Raw genomic sequence first — 23849 nt, forward strand, 5'->3', positions numbered from 1 at the left:
CCTTCAATCGTATCGGTAACCATGAATCGTGATACGAATCAAGTGGTTATTAAAACGAGTCGTTACACCCCGAGTAACGGGGGGACAAGGTGATTTTTTTCCCACGGGACCCAGAATTACTGGCAACATGATATGAAAAAAGGAAGCATAAATACATGTGGTCCGATGAATTCAGTTATTTTTCGGGATATTAGCTTAGCCTTTTGACTGTCACACACAGTCTGCACCTACGCGCAAGCATTAGCCACATGGCTATGATAGCTGCCTTTCGCATGATGATCACACCGTGAGCCTTGCGAACTCACCATACTCGTCAATTGTTTGGTCTTCAAATGCCGTATTAAAGCTTTTAAAAAGGTGCTAGCCCCGCAAGACAGTTTCCGTGGCATGTGTTGGCAGTGTTACGTTCCACACGGTAGACATGATTCTTGTTTGTTGGAGAGGAAAGAGGGAGGATGCTACCGAAGATCTTAGGTAGGTCAAGATACTACACTCCACGAAAGGTGATCGGCTTTTGTGATCAGCGTTGAAAGGCATTTATCGACATTTGCCGATCTCGTGGTTTTCCACCGAAATCGGCCAATATTGATCGGTGGCCGATCAATCGGAGCACCCTGAATTATTATTACCGTTACGTGTGTTGGAACAGTTTGGGGAATCTTGCAAACAGTCTTCAAAGAATAGTGGAAGACATCAAAGCTGCAAAGGATTCACCAACTCCAGCTTGTCTTTCATTCCTGCAGTGGTCCACTTCAGTCCATAAAATGTATTAGCGTTCCCTAGCTACATCGCGGTTCGCCTTTCGCGGCTTCGCGGATTTTGTAAAGTGCAATTTTGAATATTTTTTTTAACAGTATGAACGCGCATTGTGTTGTGCGTCCTTGTGGTGTATTAGAGCGATCTGTGGGTGCTCTGTTGTACGTGTGTGTTATTGTATTACTACTGCAACCAGTAGAGGGTGTTGCATACTCATGTTCAAGACGTGTGCAGCTCCACCTCGTCTCCACCTGTCCGAGCATATCAGGAACACACAGCAGACAATAGCCGGCTAAATATAGAGCCACAACAGTCCTTATTGGTTAGGGAGAACCCGCTCATTGTGTTCTGTGTCCTGATTGGCTGTAGACCTTTGATAATCAATCTCCTTTGTTCCGTCACTAGCTAACTGTGTGAGCTGCTTGCTAACCGCCAATCAACAATAGAAAAAGAAGAAACTAACTGGCTAAATGAATCTTTGGTTCAAGGAGTAGGACGATGAGGAGGATGAATATGTTTTAACAAGGATACAAAAATGCTACAGCCGAATGGCGCCAGGAAGAAGCACGGTCACGCGTGAGTCACTTAATAATTGAATGTGTCCAACCTAGTAGGTTGATCATTAAAATTCAAAGGAAATTTGACTTAGAGAGTGTTTAAAAAAATACGAGAAAATGTTAATGACTGTCTGAGTAAAGTGTATAAAGTGTATGCTGAGCGGGTTTACAGCCTCAAAACTTATAGAATCATTGGAAACAAAGTTGGCTACTTTGCGGATTTCACTTATTGCGGGCCATTTTGGGAACCTATGCCCCACGATAAACGAGGGAGCACTGTACCCTGAGCCATCATTTGTCTCTTACCCAGAACTTTGAGCTCAGCATAGTCCGGAAATGTATACACATTTGCTCCGCCGAGGTCTGCCCGGAAGTAGTATCTCCCCGAGTGCTCTGGCCCGACGCTGTTGATGAGCAGAGTGCAGTTCCTCTGTTGGAGGTCCCCCAGTAATTTGGTGCGATCCTTGTAGCTCTCGTGCACAACGTCTGTGCGCGACTTGGCCACGACCGGGGGGAAGAGTTGAGGGTAGGGCTGGCCGAAGTACCAGACACCGTGAACGCCACGGTACGGCCTGACGCCGGACGGGTACATGAAGGTGCAGGGGATGACCACACAGGTGTTGGTCATGGCCGAGATGTCCCGCGGTAACCAAACGGTCCACTGGGAACTGACGTCTACAAGAAGAACCAAGACTAAATGCTTGACAGTCTTAGGAATGGAGGAATGGTGTGGCATCTAACAAGAGTTACTTACCATGGATGACTAGCAATAGCGGTAAGAGCAGCGTCAAACACCACATGGTCTCCACTCAGCGCCTCTGGAACACACAACATCCTGTTTGATATGCCAAATACGTCATCATCACCAGTGTCTTGTTTAGGGCATGAGTCACTTGCACCATCTCACGCTTGGAAACAGCTTAGAGCTTTCATTTCACAGGAACTTGGTACTACAGACGGTGGAACCTCGACAGCTGAATGTCATCATTTCAACCAACAACCAACATTTTTAGGAAATACACAGTTGAGGCCAAATGTTTTGAAGTGTTGGTTTTCACAAAGTTTGCTGCGTCAGTGTTTTTAGATCTTTTTGTCAGACGTTACTATGTTATGTTACTCCTCAAGCCACTTTGTTATCACTTCTTCCTTTGGAAAAGGCATTGTTCGTCACTAAACTGTTCTTGGATGGTTGGGAGAAGTTGATTTCGGAGGTTGTTTTGGTACCATTCTTTTATTCATGGCTGTGTTCTGTTGTGGAAAAAAATCATTTCTTAAAGGGATAGTTGGGATGTTATGACATGTAGTTGTATGATGTCCCCATCAGCAGTGTAGTACATCAACAGTGACTCACCCCCCCACTTGGTCCCATGAGCCCAGTTCTGGCTGGATTTCGGTTAGTTGGTGGGACTATTTAAAGGGGAACTATTATGCTTTTCCTCTTTGCTGACCTATAAATGTTGTTACAATGTTTTATTGTCGTGTTAAATGATGCCAATGCGTCAGATGTTTGGAAATGAGACCTGAAAGCAGTTTTGGACGGCTCTGCACTCTGTGTTTTACAGAGATTTTGTTTTTTTTAACACCAACTTCCATTGACATCAATGCAACCTGGATGTTCTTATATGGGCATGCCCAGGCAAATGCTGTAGGCCTGCCCTCCCCCCGCTCTGCTTCGCTCTGCTCTGTTCACCGTGTTAGCACGTATGGCTCCCAGGAAATGATTGTTGGGGTGTGCCTGAAGAGGCGAGCATCAGGCAGAAGTGGTTGAAGTTGCTGATTCCCGGCCAGCAAGAGAAAAATATGCTCATCTGTCAACGGCACTTCACACGGGACTGTTTTGTGTACACGGGTCAATACGAAGTTGGACTACCCGCCAAACTGTTGCTAAAGTCCGACGCCTTTTCGACGGTGCTCGGCCGTGTTGAAGAGTCAGAAGAGCAAGCTGTAAGTAACAATTTATCAGCATGCTAAATGTGTTTATTTTGTGTATGCTAGTCCTCGGGAGCGCTTGGGAGTGTGACCAATCACAGCGGAGTGGTCTCGGCAGGAGGCGTACCTGGAGGAGGGCTGGGGGTGGAATAAATTACACGGTTTGGGCGGGAGGCAGGAAACACTGCAGGAAGAGGAGCAGAGTCTGGAAGATCTAGAAAGGTTTCTGTGCGGGTTATCGTGTGTAGCTGCTCCATAGGAGTCCACAACTCAACACAAAGGCCCGAAAATTAATATAATAGGTCCCCTTTAAGTAAAGAGTTTGGCTTCTCAAAACAATAAGGTTCAAAAGAGTAATACATTTGCATTACAAAATCAGACTTCACAATCGCTTGGCGTTACTTTCTCTCCCGTCGTATCCTGCACGCTGTCGTTCCACAGTGGATGAAGACCGCAGTGCGCATGTGCACACTGTGGAACACACACACAGCAATGGGCAGGCGACAGCGTGCAGTGATACGACGAGAGAGAAAGTAACACCGAACGATTGTGAGGTCTGATTTCTTTCAAGGAGGCATGAACTGGGCTCACGGGACCAAGTGGGGGGTAAGTCACTGTTGATGCACAACACTGCTGGTGGGGACATCATACAACTTCACGTCTAAACATCCCAACTATCCCTTTAACAAAGAGAATGCCTGAAATAAAGACAGGGCGTTTGTGCAGTTTTATTTGTTTTGCAGAAGAGGTCAGATAACGTAAATAAATAAATGAGATTTAAGTCAAAGGTTTTAGGGGGAAAAGATATCATTTTTACATGCGAGTCTCACATTTTCAGCAGGGGGTCAGTCTCTGACAGGGGGTACCAAAAGTGTCACATAGCAAGCAAAAATGAAAGTTATTTTCTACCCAATTTGCATATTCAAATAAATCAGTGGTGTCCAAACATTTTCCAGCGAGGGCCACATAGTGAAAAGTTGAAAGATGCAACTTTGCCACGTTGATATTTAGTAAAGCAGGGGTCACCAAGGTTTGTCCTCGTGAGAGCTACTTGTACAAAATGAAAATGGCCAAGAGCTACTTATTTTTCTAACATTTCTTTTCAGAGCTTATTTTAAACCCAAACAAAGCGAATATGCTTGTTTTACCAAAACATGAACAAAATGCTGGTGTCCACAACTCACATGTTGTATTTCACAATGCATTTCTTTCTACTGTTCTTTCATTGTTAACTGAACACCTGAATGAAAAGCAGGCTTGCGGGCACCTCATGTGGTCGTGGGGGCTACCTGGTGCCCACGGGCACCACGTTGGTGACCCCTGCTGTAAAACAACACATAAAAATATGCTAAGAAGCTACATGTAGCTCAAGAAAAAAACACATTTCATCTTTGTAATATTGGTGACATGCTACTAAAAATTATGTTTTTTTTACATAATCCGAGTTTATTCCTGTAAAATTGCGACTTTTGTTCTTCATTCGATTAGGACTTTTTTTCCTCAACATTTTGACTTTATTCTCGTAAAAGGACAGCTGTTTTTTTCCATTTCTGCTTGCTTTTTAAAATTTTCCAAATATTTAATTTCAGCTTTCCTCTTGTAATGATAACTTTATCTGTTTTAAAACATTCATGTTTTTTTCTTTATTTCAACATTGTGACTAAAATGATATTTTTCCTGATTTTACAAGTTTAGTCTCCTAAAATTTTTCTCATTGGAAAACAATTTTTTCTCTTAATATTTTGACTTTACTTTATTTTTTTTGTATAATGTTCTAAATATTTCAACTTTCTTTTTGCATATTTTCTTCTCCTAATATTTTCACTTTATTCCCATGTTATAAATTTGCCCCCAAACTAAGTTTCCATAAATTACAACTTTATTCATTGTTTTTGACTTAAAAAAAAAAACAAACTTTCTTTAATATTTCAATTTCATGCTACTAAAATGACATTTGTCTTTATACCATTACTTTAATCTTGTGAAATTAGAGCTTTTTTCCTTGCTAGATTACAACTCTTCTCTTAATATTTTGACATTTTATTGATTTCTCCATTTTTGCTGCTGGTATTTTTTTTTTTTATTTCCTTGTTAAATTACATTTTTAGACTGTGCTGCGGAACGATCAAATCACAGCAGCGGGCCGCAAATGGCCCCCGGGCCGCACTTTGGACACGCCTGGTATTGAGTCATTCAATACCAAAAAATATTTGTGTCAAAGTGAAATGTATCTTTTCACAAAAAGCTGGTTTTCTCCCTGTTTTAGTTGGGAACTGATATTTTCCTGAAACTTGCCTATGTTCTACTGCTGATTACTAAAGAAGGGAAAAATGTAGAAACAAACTCTTTTTTTGTGATGAAAGACGGGAGTGTAATGTTTCTTTTGGTAGGTTCCATGTTTATATAACCATACAACACAATATTCTGTGTGCCTCGAAAAGTCAGTCAAAATGGTCTAAAATGTGACAGTACTGACAGTGCTGAAGTCACAGTACTGTATATTTTGAACCTATAAGACAAAACTGAGATGAAATATATATAAATTGTTAGCATATCCACATGTGTTGCTTTACTAAATACCAAAGTTGCATCCTTTCACTTTTCACTATGTGACCCTCGCTGGAAAATGTTGGGACACCACTGATTTATTTTAATATGCAAATTGGGTAGAAAATAACTTTCATTTCTGCTTGCTGTGTCACACTTTTCACACCTTTCACTTAAAACTCATTTACTTATCCACCGTGCAAATCAAGCATTTATCAATAAGTAAATCAATTCGAGCATTTCTGATGTGAATGCTACAGTTGAGGTTTCAGTAAACGGTGCCCTGCTGCCATGAAATATACCAAAATGTGATATTTTCTTGCAAGAAACAGAACAAGTCATACTTATGCAAATTGCTTAGAAAATCACAGCTTTCATTTTTGCTTGCAATGTCACGCTTCTCGTGCCCCCTTTCATGAGAACGGCCCATAGTTCATATCAGCGGCAGGAATACCTTTCAATTCTGACGGGTCAAAAGAAACGGATGTCTTGCAGGAGGAGGGGCTCCACTGGTGGGTGTTCAGTCACACCCAGGCACACACCCAGCCGTCTTCTCTGAAACGATACAAAGACAAAACGTATCATGATGTCTCACATCTCCAGAAGCATAATACTACTAATCAATCCTCACTCGTCTCAGCCTCACTCACGACCCCTCAGGCCCCTGCAACGGGACAGACAGAAGAGTGGATACTACTGGCTCTCAATTTCGCCACAAAGACTCAACAAGATGCTCGTTGGCTGTCAGCATTTTTGACCTGAGGACTGCAGCACAAGTCTTGTGCTGGAAGACACAGCCATCCCAATGAGAGCGGACGTTTGTACGTGTCCTCGCTGTTTCTATGCTGCTGTTGCTGACGGAAGTAGCGTTAGCTCCTACAGACTATGCCAAACCAATGCTCCGAGGAAAGAAGTTTTGGTAATGTTTAAAATCATCAAAATACAGCAAGATACTGTAAGTATTACACATTATCATCAAAGTACCTGTTAATGCATGATCACAGCATAGATGTAAAACCATAAAATGTTCTTAGAGGTTTTTTAAGAGGGTTTCATAGTCGAAATGGGTACCTCCCGTGTAATGTTAGCTGGCTCAGAACGCACAGAAAAGGGAAAGAAATATGTGTTCATGTTTCACATAAGGGTTGTGGATGTGCAAAATTCCCCCAAAAGTGCACTTTTCCTTTAAGAAACACTACAAGAAATTAAGAAAAAAAATTGTGGTAGTCAGCAACTGTTACTTTCTTATACCAAGCAGAGGGAAAAACAATTTGGACTCACTCAATTCTGAGGAAAAAAATGACGCAACCACCCTATCAATTTTCATTCCCAAAACTAACACCTGCATGGGATGAGACCTGCTGGTTAGTCTGCAGCTAAAAAGGAGCGATCGCACCTCGGAGAGCTGTTGCACCAAGCCGGCTGACATGAATCACGGCTCCAACACCAGAGATGTCACTTGCAACAAAGGAGAGGATGATCAAACTTCTTAAAGAAGGCCAGTCGTCACACAATGTTGCAAAAGACGGTGCTTGTCCACGGTCATCTGTGTCTAAAACCTGGACCAAGTAGAAACAACATGGGGGGGCTTTTAAAGGCAAGTGTTCTGGGAGACCAAGGATGACGACACAGCATCAAGACCGAAAACTTACAGCAATGTGTCTTGAAAACAGACTATAGGAAAGCGCCTAAAGGAAATGGGATTTACGTCCAGAAAAGCGCAACAAAAGCCATCACTGACACCGAAACAGAACAAGCAGGGTCACACCGGGCGAAGGAAAAGCGATGGTGGACTGTGGATGACTGGATGAAAGTCATGCTCAGTGATGAATTGTGAATCTGCATGGGGCAAGGTGATGATGCCGGAACTTTTGTTTGTTTGTCGTTCCAATGAGACTGTTGAAGACGACTGCTTGCACATTTCATGGGGGTGCACGTCAGCTGAAGGCACCGGGGAGACGAGAGACGGCTGTCAGGACATCTTCAAGAAATTCAAGTTTATCTTGACGTGTTGGACGCTTTTCTTACCCCATCAGTGGAAAGCATGTTTGGGGATGATGAAATGGTTTTTCAAGATGCCATTTTGCCATAAAGCAAAAAAAAAAAGACACTTAAGGTCAAGGTCATGGCCTGCAAATAGTCTGGATCTCAATCCAATTGAAAATCTGTGGTGGAAGTTGAAGAAAATGGTCCAACCTTTCTCTCTTTTCTGTGCATTCAAAATATATAAAAACAGATAAAAAGAGAGGCAGGTAATTAACTCATTCAGTACCAGAGACGTATTTATACGTCTTTTACATTTTTTCTGCGTGAGAGGCAAAAAGAGGCGATGACTCAACTGCACAGTAGAAGATGTCATTTTTAAAGCAGGTTTAAACCATAAAAACGGCCACAAGGTGGCAGAAGTGCATTTGATAAGAGCTCGGTGTGGATCTTCTGCCTGAAAACATACACTCGCCCGCAAGGAGGAAGTGAGAAAGCGTGGAGGAGTGCAGCGTGCAGAAGGTTACACATTGCTGGCAAATTTTAACGCATGCGCACGCACATTATTTAGTCCAAATGTGCAAACTGTAAATAGTTGATGGTGTTATATTTGTAAATACATTGTTATTTTGATGTAAAACGAGCCTTTTTTGTGTTGTTTATGTTGGCATAGTTGTTTAGATATTTGAGCTGTCACAACAGCAAAACATTTTTGTGTCAAAGTGAAATGTATTTTTTTTGCAAAAAGCTGGTTTTCTCCCTGTTGTAGTTGGGAACTGATATTTTCCTGAAACTTACCTATGTTCTACTGCTGATTACTAAAGAACAGAAAAAGGTAGAAACAAACTCTTTTTTCCTGATGAAAGACGGGAGTGTAATGTTTCTGTTGGTAGGTTCCATGTTTATATAACCATACAACAATCAATATTCTGTGTGTCTTGAAAGATCAGTCACAATGGTCTACGCGACTGAAGGGGTTGTCTTTTGAAAAATGAGTTAATATGGGGGTCACGTTGGCGCTTTCTGGAGGTTATTTCAGAAGGCTTTACAGGCAGAAGAGGTGCGTCCCATTACGTGCATTCTTCGCTGCCTCTTTTTACCTGTTTTTATATCTTTAGAAGGCACAGAAAAGAGAAAGTGTGCATTCATGTCTCACATAAGCATTGTGGATGATGGGCAAAACCTTTCCTTTAGGTGAACCAAACGGCACCACAGTTCCAGATGCCAGTGGACCGAGACCACTTGAGAAAGGGTTCTCAGTTTGGTGCAAACCCGGGTGGGGACGACTGTATTCCCACTTGACGGAAGGAACGTACCAGCAGAGCAAACGCACCCCAGTTCCTTTTAAGGCCCCCTTCCAGTTAAAGCCATCTCAGGAAGACGCTCGGTGCGCGGTATGACATCACGGTGCCGAGAGTAAGTTGGTGTGCGATGCCAACCGGGGAGACGTCACAGCGTCAGTTTGTTCCCCTCCGTGGCGGCCGTACGTAAGCCGGCCTGTGAAAGACACCCACTGTTGGCGCCGTTCTGACGCCACGTGTCAACACGCATCATGTCATCGGCTTTGTGTGGATTACTGACGCCGTCTGTGCTCGACGGACAGGAGACTTTACAACAAATGCAAGCATGCGCCTCAAGAAAATGCCAGGTTCCATTTGACATAACGATGTCATCAGAAGAGCTGCTTCACAGGAAGTACCACCGTGAATCATACTGAATGCAAATAAAGCGTACCGTATATGACAATCATGCATGAGAGGGTTTATGCGTCATGCCGTGGCAGCCGGCGGGTGCAGATGGCGGCCTGAGCGTGGATTGTGATGGTGAGCTTCATGCTGAACACACCAACACCCCACAGACACGTCTAACCCTTATTGGCTGATGCTAACAGCTCAATGTCTGCGTTTGACGAGGAAGAATCAAGTCAGAAATGAAAACAGAAACATTACGTTATTAAATGCGAGTCAAAGATCCTTTATATGACCGGAGTGCTTGCCGTTTTTCAGGATCTACTGCAAAAACGCTAGTCAAAGATTCTCAACAGGATTATACAACAGGAGTGCTGTGCTGTTTTTCATGGCCTACTGCAAAAATGCTGGCCAAAGATCCTCTACAGTATATGACTAGTAGTGCTGGGATGTTTTTAAGGATCTACTGCATAAACACGAGTCAAAGATCATGTATAAGACATGACCCCCTCTGCTGTTTGCTACAAAAACATGAGTCAAAGATCCTCTATATGACAGGAGTGCTATGCTGTTTTTAAGGATGCACTGAAAAAATGCTGGTCAAAGATCCTCTATATGACAGGAGTGCAGTGCTGTTTTAATGGCCCACTGCAAACATGCTGGTCAAAGATCCTCTATAGGATGATTGAGCAGCCCAGAATGATGAGGGAGGAGCTGGTCGATTTTTAAGGATCTACCGCAAAAATGCTAGTCAAAGATCATGTATATGACATGGCCTACTTTGCTGTTTACTACAAAAACATGAGTCAAAGATCCTCTTTATGACAGGAGCACTTACTGTTTTGAATGGCCTACTGCAAAAATGCTGTCCAAAGATCCTCTATATAACTAGTAGTACTGTGCCGTTTGTACGCATGTAGTCCAAAAACACGAGTCAAAGATCATGTATGTATATGACACGACCACTCTGTTGTTTTTAAGGATCTACAATAAAAACCATGAGTCCAAGATCCTCTATTTGACACAAGTGCTGTGCTGTTTGGAAGGATCTATTGTGAATATACTGATCAAAGATGCGCTATATGACAGGAGCGCTTGCCAGTCAGTCAAAGATCCTTTCTATGGTATGACAGGAGCCCTCTGCTGGTTTTAAGGACTAAGGCAAACACTAGTCAAAGATCCTCTACAGGACAGGAATCGTTTTAGAAGTGAACTCGCTGTCACTGGGGAGGCGCCGGTTGCGTGAGGCTGATGTCAAGCCTTCTTCGTGTCTTTGTCAGTCTGAGACGTCTTAAGCCACACCGATCGCTCCGATGTTGCGTCAAGCTTCCATCTGCAGCGGGACAAAAGGCCGACAGCAGGCCCGGCGCATCCAGGCCGAGAGGCGCCGCCGCCGGCGCCTCCTTCACAATGGCCTCATTGAGCCGGCGGACAATCAGAAGGTACGCGTGCGTACAAACCACTTGCCTCATACCAGCCTGAGCGCCAGACTCCTGCTCCCTCGCTCTCCAGCCTCTTGTTTGGCTTCTTCTAGGCGTGGGTGGGCCCCCCAGATGTTTGGATTCTGGAGGAGAGAGGAAAGACATGAGACAGTTGCTGGTCTACGTGCTACGTGGGCCAGGTTTTGGACATGGGGCAAGTCCATTGGCCCGCTCTGCATTCTCAGGTCCGAGTGCAGAGAGGAAAAGTGGAAGGAAGATGACACAGTGGTTCAACATATAAAGCAAAGGCGGAATATGGAGCTTATGTACGTTTCAGCAGTAGCTTGACAAGTAACACTACTTGCCCTCTCAGCTCATTGGTGGAACAGTCCTTCCTTGGGAAGACCACAGATCACATGACATCAAAGACATGGCGTTCATCGTCACGTACAGTACGTACATCAAATAACAACAAATGACATGACTGCTGGTGAAGCTGTAAAGATCACTCCCTGTTGGACATCGCATTGACAGACCGGGCTTTTAGCTCGACGGCTAGCGCTATCGACCGTCATTCTGTGGACCCTGGTTCGAGCTGAACCAGATCCTCCGTATGACAGGACCACTGTGTTGTTTTTAAGGATCTACTGCAAAAACATCAGGCAAAGATCCTCTATATGACAAGAGAGCTGTGTCGTTTTTAAGGATGTACTGCAAAAATGCTGGTCAGAGATCATATATACATGACATGGCCCCCTCTACTACAAAAACATGAGTCAATGTTCCTCTATATGACTAGGCGCACTGTGCTGTTTTTAAGAATCTACTACAAAAACATGAATCAAAGATCCTCTAAATGCCAGGCAAGCTGTGCTGTTTTTAATGGCCCACTGCAAAAATGCTGGCCTAAGATCCTCTACAGGATGACTGAGCAGCCCAGAATGACGTGTGAGGAGCTGGTTGATGATGCCAAGAGAGTTGGGAGCACAGTCAGCAAGGAAAGCATTACCGCACGAGGACATTTTGCACACAAGGATTGACAAGCTGCTCTTGGATGCTGATCTAACATGGAGATCTGTCAGGAATGCTTGGAGGTGGGGGGGGGCACGAGCACAGTCAGAGGTCCGCCCAGTGTGCCCATGAATGAGACAAAAGGCTACTTGTGTGGACCATGAGGAAGGTTGTTGTTACACGTCATTGCACGGACTAAACACACTACAGCGTCTGTGTTCCAGCACCACTGTCAAACACGCTTATTTGATTGGTGGGAATGCTCCGTGCCGTGCTCAAGCATGCTACGCTTGAAAGACGCACCAGGACACGCCGTGTGTGGTGACGAGTGTGTTGGCTTTTTATTTTGTGACAGAGAAGAAGACGTTAAGTCATTAAAAGTTAGGCCTTAGGGCACACGTGTCAATGGAGGGCCGAGACACGGCAGGTTCTCTCTGCAACCAGTTTCTCCAGCAGGTGGCGTCAGCGATGCGCTCCTTCCCTCAAACTCAAATCACCTGCTTCAGTGACCGGCTGGAAAGAAAACCCTACGTGGCACGAGTGTAACACCCCCGCCTTAGGGTTTTTTTGTTTTGGTGCTACAGTAAGCCCTTGCTATATCGTGTCTTTCCTCAAATTAATGAATGAATACATGATTGCTGTTTCCTGGATGAATACATATGAATGGCTAAATGATCTAACTAATGTTTTGCCACTATTTTTTGTTTTATATTTTAAAAAAATGGCTCTTTTGATGCTAAAGGTTGCCGACCCCTGCACTAGACTCTTAATCAGGTTCCCTGGGGAACACATTTACTGTGGCACTGCTTGAGCAGGAGTTTTATTCTTTTACTAATTTACTCTTTACGCTGTCTACTAAATTGGGTAATATGAGTGCAAAGCCATTTAAAGCCGCAGGGAAGTACGCTGTCCAGAAAAAAAACAAGGAACTGCTAACATGTGAGTTTGTTATCTTATTTATGTCTAATATGTCTTATTTTCTCTGATGATGTCTACTGTGTTGGCCAATACAAATATAAAGGTGACTATAGGGGTGTTAGGTCATGTCTTGAGGGCTCTAATAATGTTAAAAAGTGTACAGGTTTTCTATGCCAGTGGTCCCCAACCCCCGGGGCCGTGGGTCATTTGGTACTGGGCCGCACAGAAAGAAAAAATTATTTCCACTATTTCTTTTTTTTATGTTTTATTTTGAAAAGTGGCTGGATTCTCTCTGTTACATCCGTCTCACTTCACACATGTCCATTGTGGGTGTGCTAACTTTATCTCATGCCGCACAGATAGACTACTACTGTATTTTTACCATTTGTCTTTCACCTCATATGTGGTGTAAATGCTGATACTATGTGGGAATGCATGAAGGTAAGTTTGGATGACTTATTGAGTGCTAATGTGCTCATTTGTCTTAAGCTAATTCATGCTAGCACTGCCTTTTAGCACACACGTCAAACAGCCATGTCATCATCTCTCTGGAAACACTTGAACTGGTGGATGGGGGTCACCATTCATTTTGTGCTTTTAATTTGATCTTATTCATGTCTTACTTGTACACAATACAGCATAAATAAGATAAATTACATCACTATAATGTACGAACCCCTCCTCCATTGTGGGAACACAAGCCGGTCCGTGGGTCAAAAAAGGTTGGGGGCCACTGTTCTATGCCATAACTACGAAATTATTCAATCAAATCCAATCCACTTTATTTAGATGGCACATTTTATAAACACCGTTTCCAAAGTGCCGCACAGACTAGTAAAACAATAAATAATAAGCAAAAGTACAAATTACTACAGTAAAAAGTAATAAATCAAATAAAAACAAAGACATTTCAAATATTTCAAACAAGAAGTAAAACAATAAAAGCAATAAATAAAAGAAATAGGTGAAAAAATAAAATAAAAACTAGGATAAGTTATTATCCTACTTATTACACTTGTGTAACAAATCTCTGAGAAGAAAACAATACAAGAATAGTCATTCCATGTCATATTCAGAGTAACAATTGGGTTTTCTCTAAATCTATAGGGGTTGACAATGATATACTTACAGTATATATACAGTAGCTACTTTTAAATAAGTCATGTTAACTGACTATGGCCTATCAAAATATTGAAAGACAAGTCATATGTTTTTGGGCTGTGAATGATAAACCCACAACTGGACAAACGAGAGATGCGTCTGCATGGGTACCAGCCTCATGGATGGATAAGAAGCGGCCATAAATCCTGAGATGAATGGATTGTGGAGACATGCACCCTCTTCTCCTAAACAACGTGACAGCCTGGGCTGCCGGCGGAAGGACTGTCACGCATGCGCCGTAGCTTAGCATGACGGAGGACGACAATGGATGTAAATAGCATTAGCAGCGCTAGCATGAGCAGTGCGCTAGCCAGTCACCGGGGAAGACTTTCACTTCAATTCAATTGAATGTATTTACATCGCGGCAAATCACAACAGCGGTTATCTCATGGCACTTTACACATGAAGGTCACGTTCATAAATGAAAACAGAGAACCAGTTGAAACCCCTAACGAGCAAGCACTTGGCGACGGAGGCAAGGAAAAACTCCCTCTGGGGAAGAAACCTTGGACAGAACACAGCAGTGTCTCTCACTACGTTTACATGCAGTCAATATTCGGGGTAAGGTCAATATTTCGGTTTCTAAAGCATTCGGAATAACCCGTTTACCTGCGTGACGTAAACAAAAAACAAACGGACAACGTCCCGACGCACGTGTTTCCACTTCTTCCTGTATCCAAAAACAACAACAACACCGGCGGCACGGCGGATAATGAACACCTTTGTTTGCACTTTGGTGCCGGTACTGACCCACCACCAGTACTTGACACTATTCTATCTCACTTTCTCAAAAACGTGAAGAAATAGGAAATGGCCCTGTACTACACCTTTTTCAGCGTCTTCCAGCGACACTTGATCTGCTCCGGCGTTCGTAAAAACCCTGCTTGGCGTAACTTCTCGCTCACCTTCCGATAGATTTGGCTACTGTCTATAAAAGACAAAATGTTCCCGTCTTTCACCACACTAACCACGTGGCTTGTTTCCTCCTGGCTCCAAAGGTGGGGGGATTTTGCACGTCCCCAGGTTTACAAGTAGTTCCTGCCACAGACACAAGGTTCCTTTCCAGTACAGAACACAAATGATCTGGATATCCCGATAGGCGAATGCGTGACCCAATGTTCGGGTAAGAAAAGGGGTTTCCCAGGGGTCGGGTTTGAATATGAGCATCCACCCATCCATTTTTTATGCCGCTTATCCTCACTAGGGTCATGGTTATGCTGGAGGCTATCCCAGCTGACTTCGAGCGAGAGCATATTCCGTTTTTTTAAAAGCGTTATTGGTGTTTACATGGCCGTGTGCAACTGGGTTAGTGCTAATATTCCGGTTATGATCGGGTCATGTGACTGCATGTAAACATACTATCTGATACATAGCCTATCAGGGGTAGCAAAGAGGTTGGTTTTGAGTTGACTTTTAAATAACGAGAGGGCGACTGCCCCCCGGAGTGAGTGGGGGAGATGGTTCCATAACAGAGGAGCCTGATAACTAAATGCTCGGCCTCCCATTCTACTTCTCAAAATTCTAGGAGTGGCAAGTAATTGTAAATTGTGGGTGTGCAGTGCCACATGGCATTTATTATTCTTTATTTTCACAACAAAACTATGAATGAACACATGTGGAATGACGTACTTAACAAAAAAGTGGTTCCGGTTAAGACTCGTGCGGCAGTATTTTGGACTAACTGAAGGGTCTTTAAAGATTTGCTATTAACTGGGAGTTACAATAAGCCCACCTGGATGTCACAAAAGCATGAAGACGTTTTTCTGCATCTGGCAGTAGCAGGAATTTTCAGATTTTCTTTATGTTTGGTAAATGGAAAAATGCTATTGTTGACACTGGGAACTAAAGGAAAGGTACTGATCGAAGGACACCAAGATTTCTGACTGTATTGTGGGGGGTGCGTGCAAGACCATCTAGAGCAGTAATATCATGCTGGGAACCAAGGACTATTATTTCAGTCTTATCTGAGTTTAAAGGGGACTTATTATACTCATTTTCAGGCCTTTGTACTGAGTTCTGGACTCATAGAGCAGCTGCACTGGATAGCTTTCTAGATCTTCCAGACTCTGCACCTCTTCCTGCAGTGTTTCCTGCTTCCCGCCCAAACCGTCTGCATAATTTACTCCACCCAGGTAGGCCCGTTCTGCTGTGATTGGTCACACTCCGAAGCGCTCCCGAGGACTTCCGGACAGCTGCCGAACCCCTTTTGCCCGATTACTTATGCAAAATAAACAGTTAGGACACTGATAAATGATTGTTACTTACAGCTTGCTCTTCTGACTCTTCGACACGACCAAGTAATGTTGGAAAGACGTGGGACTTCGGCAACAGTCCGGCCTCGTATCGGCCCATGTTCACAAAACAGTCCCGTGTGAAGTGCTGATGACAGATGAGCACATGTTTCTCTTGCTGGCCGGGAATCAGCAACTCCAACCACTTGTACCTGATGCTCGCCTCTTTAGACACACCCCAACAATCATTTCCTGAGAGCGATATGTGCTAACACCGTGAACAGAGCAGAGCGCTGGGCATGTCCATATAAGGAAGTCCGGGTTGCGTTGCCATCAATGGAACACAGCGTGCAGAGCCGTCTAAAACTGCTTTCAGGGCTCACTTCCAAATGCGTGAACATCATTATCTGACGCATTGGCATCATTTAACACGAGAATACAACATTGTAGCAACATTTATAGGTCAGAAAAGAGGAAAAGCGTAATAGGTTTACTATAGTTTAGTAGTAAAATTGTTCAACACATCAGTAAAGCATACTTACATGATCGCCAATAGAGGTGTAACGATTCATTGACTACACGATATATTGATTTATATTCCTGCCATTCAACTACATCGATCTGGGTTCTCGAGTTTCCAGTCAGGATGACATATACAGTATATCAATCGATTGAACTGAAGGCTTTATAGAGTAGATGTGTGCTGTATTTTTTAGCACTTTTAATGATAAAGACGTTAAACGTTACTCGATTCAGTCTGCCTGTCTGTGACGTCATCATCATCCAGGTACGTGGTAGTCATGGGAGTCGTAGTGGACCTGTGAAACAGTTGATTCGCTGCTTCTTCTTACGCTGAGCCGCACATCAACAAGGATGCTGCATGGAAGTGTACGACTCGTTTTACCGGCCAAACCCAATCCCAGGAATAACCTTTCACAGGTAAGACTTAACAATGAGCTTTGATAGTGTTTGTCCCATGGACGGCATGATTTGGTCATTATAACATTGTTTTGAGAGCCTCATTTGCCCACGTTGTGGAAAACGCTGTATTACCGCGCACAATTCATTTGCTGAGGAATTTGCATGATGTCCCTCACCTTAGGGTGGAAAGTGCAGGTTTGGATGGCACTATTTAAAGGAAATCATTCATCACGGCAAGCTATACCACCCTCTCTTCCTCTCTTCATCATTTATTGTTCTAGTATGTCAGCACTATTAAACATTGATAACTGATTCCCTTACCAAAAGCAAGGGGAATCCAGGAAACTTCACCTGCGCTGTCAGTATCCAAGTATTTATTCCACAGTCACACTGCTTGAATTTTTGGCTAAAAAGTTACTGCATCGTTTTGGAGTTACTGAATAATTTCGGATCGTATCGTTCTAAATGAACCAATATCGTCCTCAAATCGTATCGGCAAACGTGATACGAAACGTTATTAAACCAAATCGTGACAACCCTAACAGCCATCTAATGTATCTTATTTATGACACTAAATGAATCCAGAGCCACCATCCACCAGTACAAGCCTGGACGTTGGTTTTCAGATAACAAATATGCACATCAGCACTCAATAAGCTCATCAAATCTTACCTTTATGCATTCCCACATAGTATCAGCATTTGGGAGCAAATCTGAGGTGAAAGAAAAAGGCTACAAATACAGTAAAGTAGAATTTGGTATACGCGTTTTGGGGGGCTGTGGAAAATTAGAGTCAGATTGACCGAAAAACGCGCCCAAGACTGCGCATGGGGGGAGCACCAGCCAGAAAAGGACTGAAGGCGCTGTTGAGCGCACGCGTGTTAGCATAAGGCGCGCTGACACACTTGGTGGCGTAGGCCGTGCAGCTATGTGACCTTCCTCGTCATCTTCCTCCTTTGTCCAAGAAGAAGAAATACACGAGTGCCAAGAAGAACATTTTCATTGTCAATATCTCCTTTAAAAGGGGGAGGGGGTATGCGAGAGAATGAAGACCTTATGGTGTGCACGCGTGCACACACGCACACGCACACGCACACACACTGGCCATTGTGCCGCGGACAAACTGGAGGAATTTTTCCGGAACAGGCCCGTTCACAGCTTGCACTTTGCTGCTGGGCCGGGACGTGAGCTCAGAGCACCCCCACACCCCCGCTCCCCTCCCACTAAAAAGCACTCAGAAGAGCAGATGGTCCTTAAAGCATGACGACTCCACACCGCCCCTCCCACACACGCTGGGCACAACACACAAACACCGAGCCGTGCCAGCAACCAATCACACGGTCTGCTCGGCGAGCGACGACGACGAGGCAAGTGGCCGCTTTATTAAGTACACCTGCGACACATCACCACATCACACCATTTACAGAAAACACAAAGGTGATGAAAGTCAGCGGATGTGAAAGAACTTCGTGTTGTGGCCACGCTGGTCATCAGGCGTACCTAATAGAATGAACTGTCGTACATGATCCATATCACGCCAACTTTGCTGATTGGTTGGTAAAAAGCTTTATTTCTTATTTTTCCAAATAGTTTTTGTGTTTTTTTCAAGTCCATTTTTTGTGGTAATTTATTATTTTTTTTTATTTATTATTTATCTTACTTTGTGTCCATTTATTGCATCAGAAACAATTTGTTTTTAAATATTATTTTGTATTATTTGAATTGTTTAATTTTTTACTTTATTTCTTTTTCATGTGGTATACACATTTGTTTGTCAGATTTATTTGGTTTATTATTCAATTTTTGTTCATGTATTATTTTTTACAATTTTACTTTATTTTCATATTTCTACGTCCGTATTTCATCCGAAACAAAATGAATTTCTTACACGATTTGAATGCTTCATTCATTTGTTAGGCACTTTTTAGAATGATTTAAAATGTGACTGTTTGATTTGTAACAGATGTTAATGTGTTCATGCATAACAATGAAGTTATACCCTTTCTCACTTCTATTATACAGTATATGGTATGCATATTGATCAGATTTTAAACATTGGTTTTAATTCATCTTTGTTTGCTTTTATTTTACTTTTCATTTTAGTATTTATTTGTACACAGATTTATTTGATCAAAAACAAATAGTAATTTTAAATTAATGTGAACTATCGTAATTAAAATAACGACAAGAAATTAATTAATTCATAATTAAATTCCAATTGACTTGATTTATTTTATTTCTCTAATATATGGTGTACATATCAGACTTCTTGCTTATGATTTATTCCAATTGTTTTATTCACATACAGTATGTATCGTTTTTAGTTAAATTGTAGTTTATTTTCATATTTGTACATACATTCATCAGAAAGTAATTTATTTTAGTATCATTTTAATTGTGGAATGATTTAACATTCTTGCTCTGTGATTTATTTTATTTCTGCAATACGTATGATTATCAGAAAAGCATGTATTTGTTTTTTTGGGAAAGTCTTGATTGTGTATCTTTTGTATGTAGTTGGTGTTCTGGGAGAAGGTTTAGTCAGGATTTCTTTTTTTTCCACGACAGCTTGCATCGACTTTCCTCGGTGTTGTTTTATTGACACCAAGATGAGTTTGTGTGCTGCCAAACTCCAGAAATAGATCACACATTCAAATAAAAGAGGTGTGTTTACCAAAGGGTGACGATAGCAAGACTAGAGCTTCATTTGGCAGAACAAGACAGCAGCGTCTATTCATCTATCTATCTATACATCTATCTATCTATACATCTATCTATCTGTCTATCTATCTATCTATCTATCTGTCCGTCTATCCATCTATATGAGGGAGTCTGGCAACGGTGGGCCCAGTGGGCAGATGGTGAGACGGCAGGTCTCCTCCAACATTTGGGAGCTCTGCCTTCCGCTCGGAACTGAAGGTGGGCGCTAAACAGAACCAGGACTCATTTGGAAAAATAAAGATGGCAACAACCGGTGACTACAACAAAGTAAATGGGCGAATTAGAAAAAACTATGAAAATAATCATCTGAGATTTGAAAGAATAAAGTAAATTTACAGGCAAAAAAAGGACATTTCCAACTTTATTTGTAAATGTATAATTAAAACAGTCGTAAATTTACAACTTTATTCTTGCAAATTTACAACTTTTTTTTTTTCTACAAAAATAAAGCCCCCTCATTTACGACAGTTTTATTTAAAAATTTACAAAAAAGTCGTACATTTTCAGGAAAAAAAGGCGATTTTACGATTGTTTTTCTTGCAAATTTATGACTTTTTTTCTCGTAAATTTAGGACTTTTTCTCACAAATGTATGACTTTTTTTGGTAAATTTACGAGAATAAAGTCGTAAATTCACAACTGTTTAATTTTTTTTAAGTTGGAAATTTTGACTTTTTTCCTGCAAATGTCCAACTTGTTTTTGTAAATGTAGAAATAAAACTGCTGTAAACTTTAAACACATTAATTTATTACTTATTTTCATGCAAATATATGACTTTTTTTCATTTAGAAATAAAAATGCTGTAAATTGATGACTTTGTTCTCGTAACTTTACAAAAAAAATTTACAAAAATTTGGGAGAAAAAAGTGTAAATTTACAAGAAAAAGTAAATTTGAGAAAAAGTCATTAATGTAATTTGAGAGAAAAAATTTCACAGAATTTCACGACTTTTTTCTGCAAATTTCCTTTTTTTGGTAAATTTACAAATAAAAGTGTTGTAAATTTATGACTTTATTCTTGTAAATTTACAAAAAAAAAGTCATCAATTTGCAAGAAAAAGTTTAACATTTGAGAAAAAAATTTACAAAAAAGGTCAAATTTCAGAGAAAAAAAGTTGTAAATGTACAACTTTTCTTGCAAAATGACTTTAAAAAAACTATAAATAAAACTGGTGAATTTATGACTTTATTCTTCTATATTTACAAAAAAAGTCATCAATTTGGGAGAAAAAGTTGAAAATTTAAGAAAAAAACTAAATTTGAGAAAAGTCATAAATGTACAAACAAGTTGGAAATTTGAGAGAAAAAAAGTTGGAATTTTATGACTTTTTTCTGGCAAATTTTTGACTTTTTTTTTGTAAATTTACAAATAAAAGTGTTGGAAATTTATTACTTTATTCTCGTAAATTTACACAAAAAAAAGTCATCAATTTGTGAGAAAACTTTGTAAATGTATGACTTTATTCTCGTAAATTTATGATTTTATGATGATATTTTTTGTCTTTCAAATGTATGACTGTTTTGGTAAATGTATAAATAAGTCATACATTTATGACTTCTTTATCATTTAAATTTACAAAATTTAAATTTACAAAAAAAAAGTCATACATTTGCCGGGAAAAAGTCATAAATGTACGACTTTATTCTCCCAATCGCAGATGATTGTTGTTTTTCAATTGAGCCCTCGTAAGTGACAATATGAGCGGGTGTATCATTTTACAGTTAAAATTGTTTTGAAAAAAAGTAAACAAACAAGTCATCCAAGCCGCTAATCAAAGACGGAAGGGCGGCTACCTGAGCCGGTGACTGACGTCCGACCTCCGACCTGCATGTGACGTCCAGCTGCCTTCCCGACACACCAGCCTGTCGCCACCTCTCGCCACCCTCTGTGCCAAGCCCCAATGGCCGCCCACCACCCCCCACCCCGACTGACAATCACCCCTTCAGTGAGGCAGCATTGTTCACCCTCAGCCTCTGACATTCACTGCACCGTAGTGGGGGGGGGCACAAAGGCCAACACTGTCCCCCCCGCCCCCCCTCCTCTGTCCCCTTGCAAAGAAGACTTGTCTCTTGTTCCTGACTTTGTGGAGTTGATTTCCATTGGTTATCATTAATAAAGGGGGGGGGGGGGGGGGGGGGGGGGTATGATCATGTTGATGATCCAACGTGTCCAGCATGCAGGGCCCAGACCCCCCCAATTATTATTAAGGCGCTACAAAGACAAGTTATGACAAGTTATGACATCAGCACAAATGGAAAAATCAGCTGTAATTTCACAAGAAGTCCATATTTTGTCTTTTTTTTGTATCATTATTGAATTATTTGATTAAATAATTATAAAATAAATAATGAAAATATAATTAAAATAGACAATAAATAATTACACATAAAAATATTTTTTACAACTATTACATTTTTAATATCCTAAATGACTAAAGTCAAAATACTATTGTTACTTATTACTATGTATTGTTATTTATTATTATTACATTAGTTTTATGAATTATAAAATAAATAATATTAATGTACAGTGAATAATTAGAAGATAAGATAATGATTTGATTAAAGTCAAAATATGATCGCCCCCAAGCCAAAAGGTAATCTGATTCATAAAAACGCATCATCCTCAAATCACCTAGTCCTGGGGGGCCCTGGTACCATCAGACCTCCAGACGGGACACGACTTCCGTCACACACTGGCGCCCTTTGTTTCCTGGAGGCCTGACACGGCACAACCCCGGGAAGTGGAACATGAGTGGCTTTTTAAGGCCAAACAATTCCCTTTTTTCTCTTGCTCTTAGCATGTAGCTGTGGGGTCGCAGCTAGGAATAATGGGGGGGGGGGGCTCCAAAGGAGAAGACACTCTTACTGTGCAGAAGTCCATTGGGGAAAAAGCATCTTTTGACATGAGCGTCCTGTTGGCATACAAACACACGTGCATGTTGGTTGGTTCAATACTAAGGGGAGCTGAAGCCCAGCTGAGACAGAACAAACACCAAAAACGGATCCATTGTGGACTTGAAGCTATGGATGGACTCCATTTGACAGGAGAAAATCTGTGCGAGAAAACCTTCTCTACACTTTTGTGTTTAGAGACCACTGCAATGCTCAGCGGGGCCAAAAGGTGTCACTTCACCTCCTTTTGAGTCACTTGCTGGTTGGTTTTAGTTAGAATTTGACAGCGCCGTTTGAAAAACTCCTCCCCGGTAGAGAAAAGGTGCGCAACGTGAGCAGTAACGCAACATTTTGACAGACGTACGACTCCATGCAGCCCCCAAAACACTTTCCCAGACATGTGCAATGTTAGAACAGCAGGGAGCCTCGCGCCCAAAACGTCCCACCCTGTTAATAAACGTACAGCAGGCACAACGGAATGAAAAGAAAGGGAGCGTTGGCAGAGCTCTTACCTCATCAGCCAGAAGGGACGGATGGATGGATGGATGTGAGAGTCGTCCTCTCGTCTTCATCCTTTGCTCTCTCTCTCTCTCTTTCCCTCACTGTGATGTCAGCTGGTCCGCCCCTGTGGCTTCTAGACCTCAAACAAGCTTGGAAACGGCAACGTTTTTCATTCAAGGAAGAATCGGCAGCAGAAGAAAAGCAAAATACAGTAAATATCTCCATTAGAGTGTCTTACAAACGTTCCCGTAGGAACCATCTGACATCTGTTATTCCATGTTGTAATAACATCTACACGGGGCGTGGCCAACTTGCGGCCCTGGGGCCGTTTGTGGCCCGCGGCACATTCTAAAAACATAGAAAACTAAAGAGAACAGCAGCAAAAATGGAAAAATCAGCAGACGTTTCACAAGAATGAAGTGACAATGTTGTATTCTAACAAGAAAAAAAAAAATCTAAATTTGTGCTGAACAATTTGATGCTGAATTGGTTGAAGAATGCTGAAGTAGTGGAGTAATTAAGATCAAAGAAAATTACAGTAATTAAGATCAAAGGAAAAGTGGGAATGTTAGGAAAAGTGGGAATTTTGGGAATGTTAGTTTGAAGCCCT

The 23849-nt window shown here is 41.7% G+C and overlaps 1 protein-coding gene across 7 annotated transcripts in view; it reads right to left on the bottom strand.

The window, feature by feature from the left end:
- mag (myelin associated glycoprotein) overlaps window positions 1-23355 on the bottom strand; it is a 31433-nt gene extending 8078 nt beyond the window's left edge. For 2 of the 7 annotated variants that reach the window (XM_054782034.1, XM_054782030.1), the window contains exons 1-5: window positions 21638-21765; window positions 10928-11024; window positions 6244-6344; window positions 2068-2131; window positions 1620-1988 (exon numbers count right to left, since the gene is read on the bottom strand). In XM_054782034.1, coding sequence (XP_054638009.1) covers window positions 1620-1988; window positions 2068-2113 — 415 coding nt within the window. In that variant the 5' untranslated portion in view covers window positions 2114-2131; window positions 6244-6344; window positions 10928-11024; window positions 21638-21765. Of the gene's footprint in view, window positions 1-1619; window positions 1989-2067; window positions 2132-6243; window positions 6345-10927; window positions 11025-21637; window positions 21766-23250 lie in introns of those variants that run through there. The other 5 variants (XM_054782032.1, XM_054782031.1, XM_054782035.1 and 2 more) reach the window with 5 other exon arrangements.
- Between the last annotated feature and the right edge of the window lie 494 nt (window positions 23356-23849).

The sequence above is a fragment of the Dunckerocampus dactyliophorus genome, chromosome 7, assembly GCF_027744805.1.
Source record: "Dunckerocampus dactyliophorus isolate RoL2022-P2 chromosome 7, RoL_Ddac_1.1, whole genome shotgun sequence".
Classification (NCBI taxonomy): domain Eukaryota; kingdom Metazoa; phylum Chordata; class Actinopteri; order Syngnathiformes; family Syngnathidae; genus Dunckerocampus; species Dunckerocampus dactyliophorus.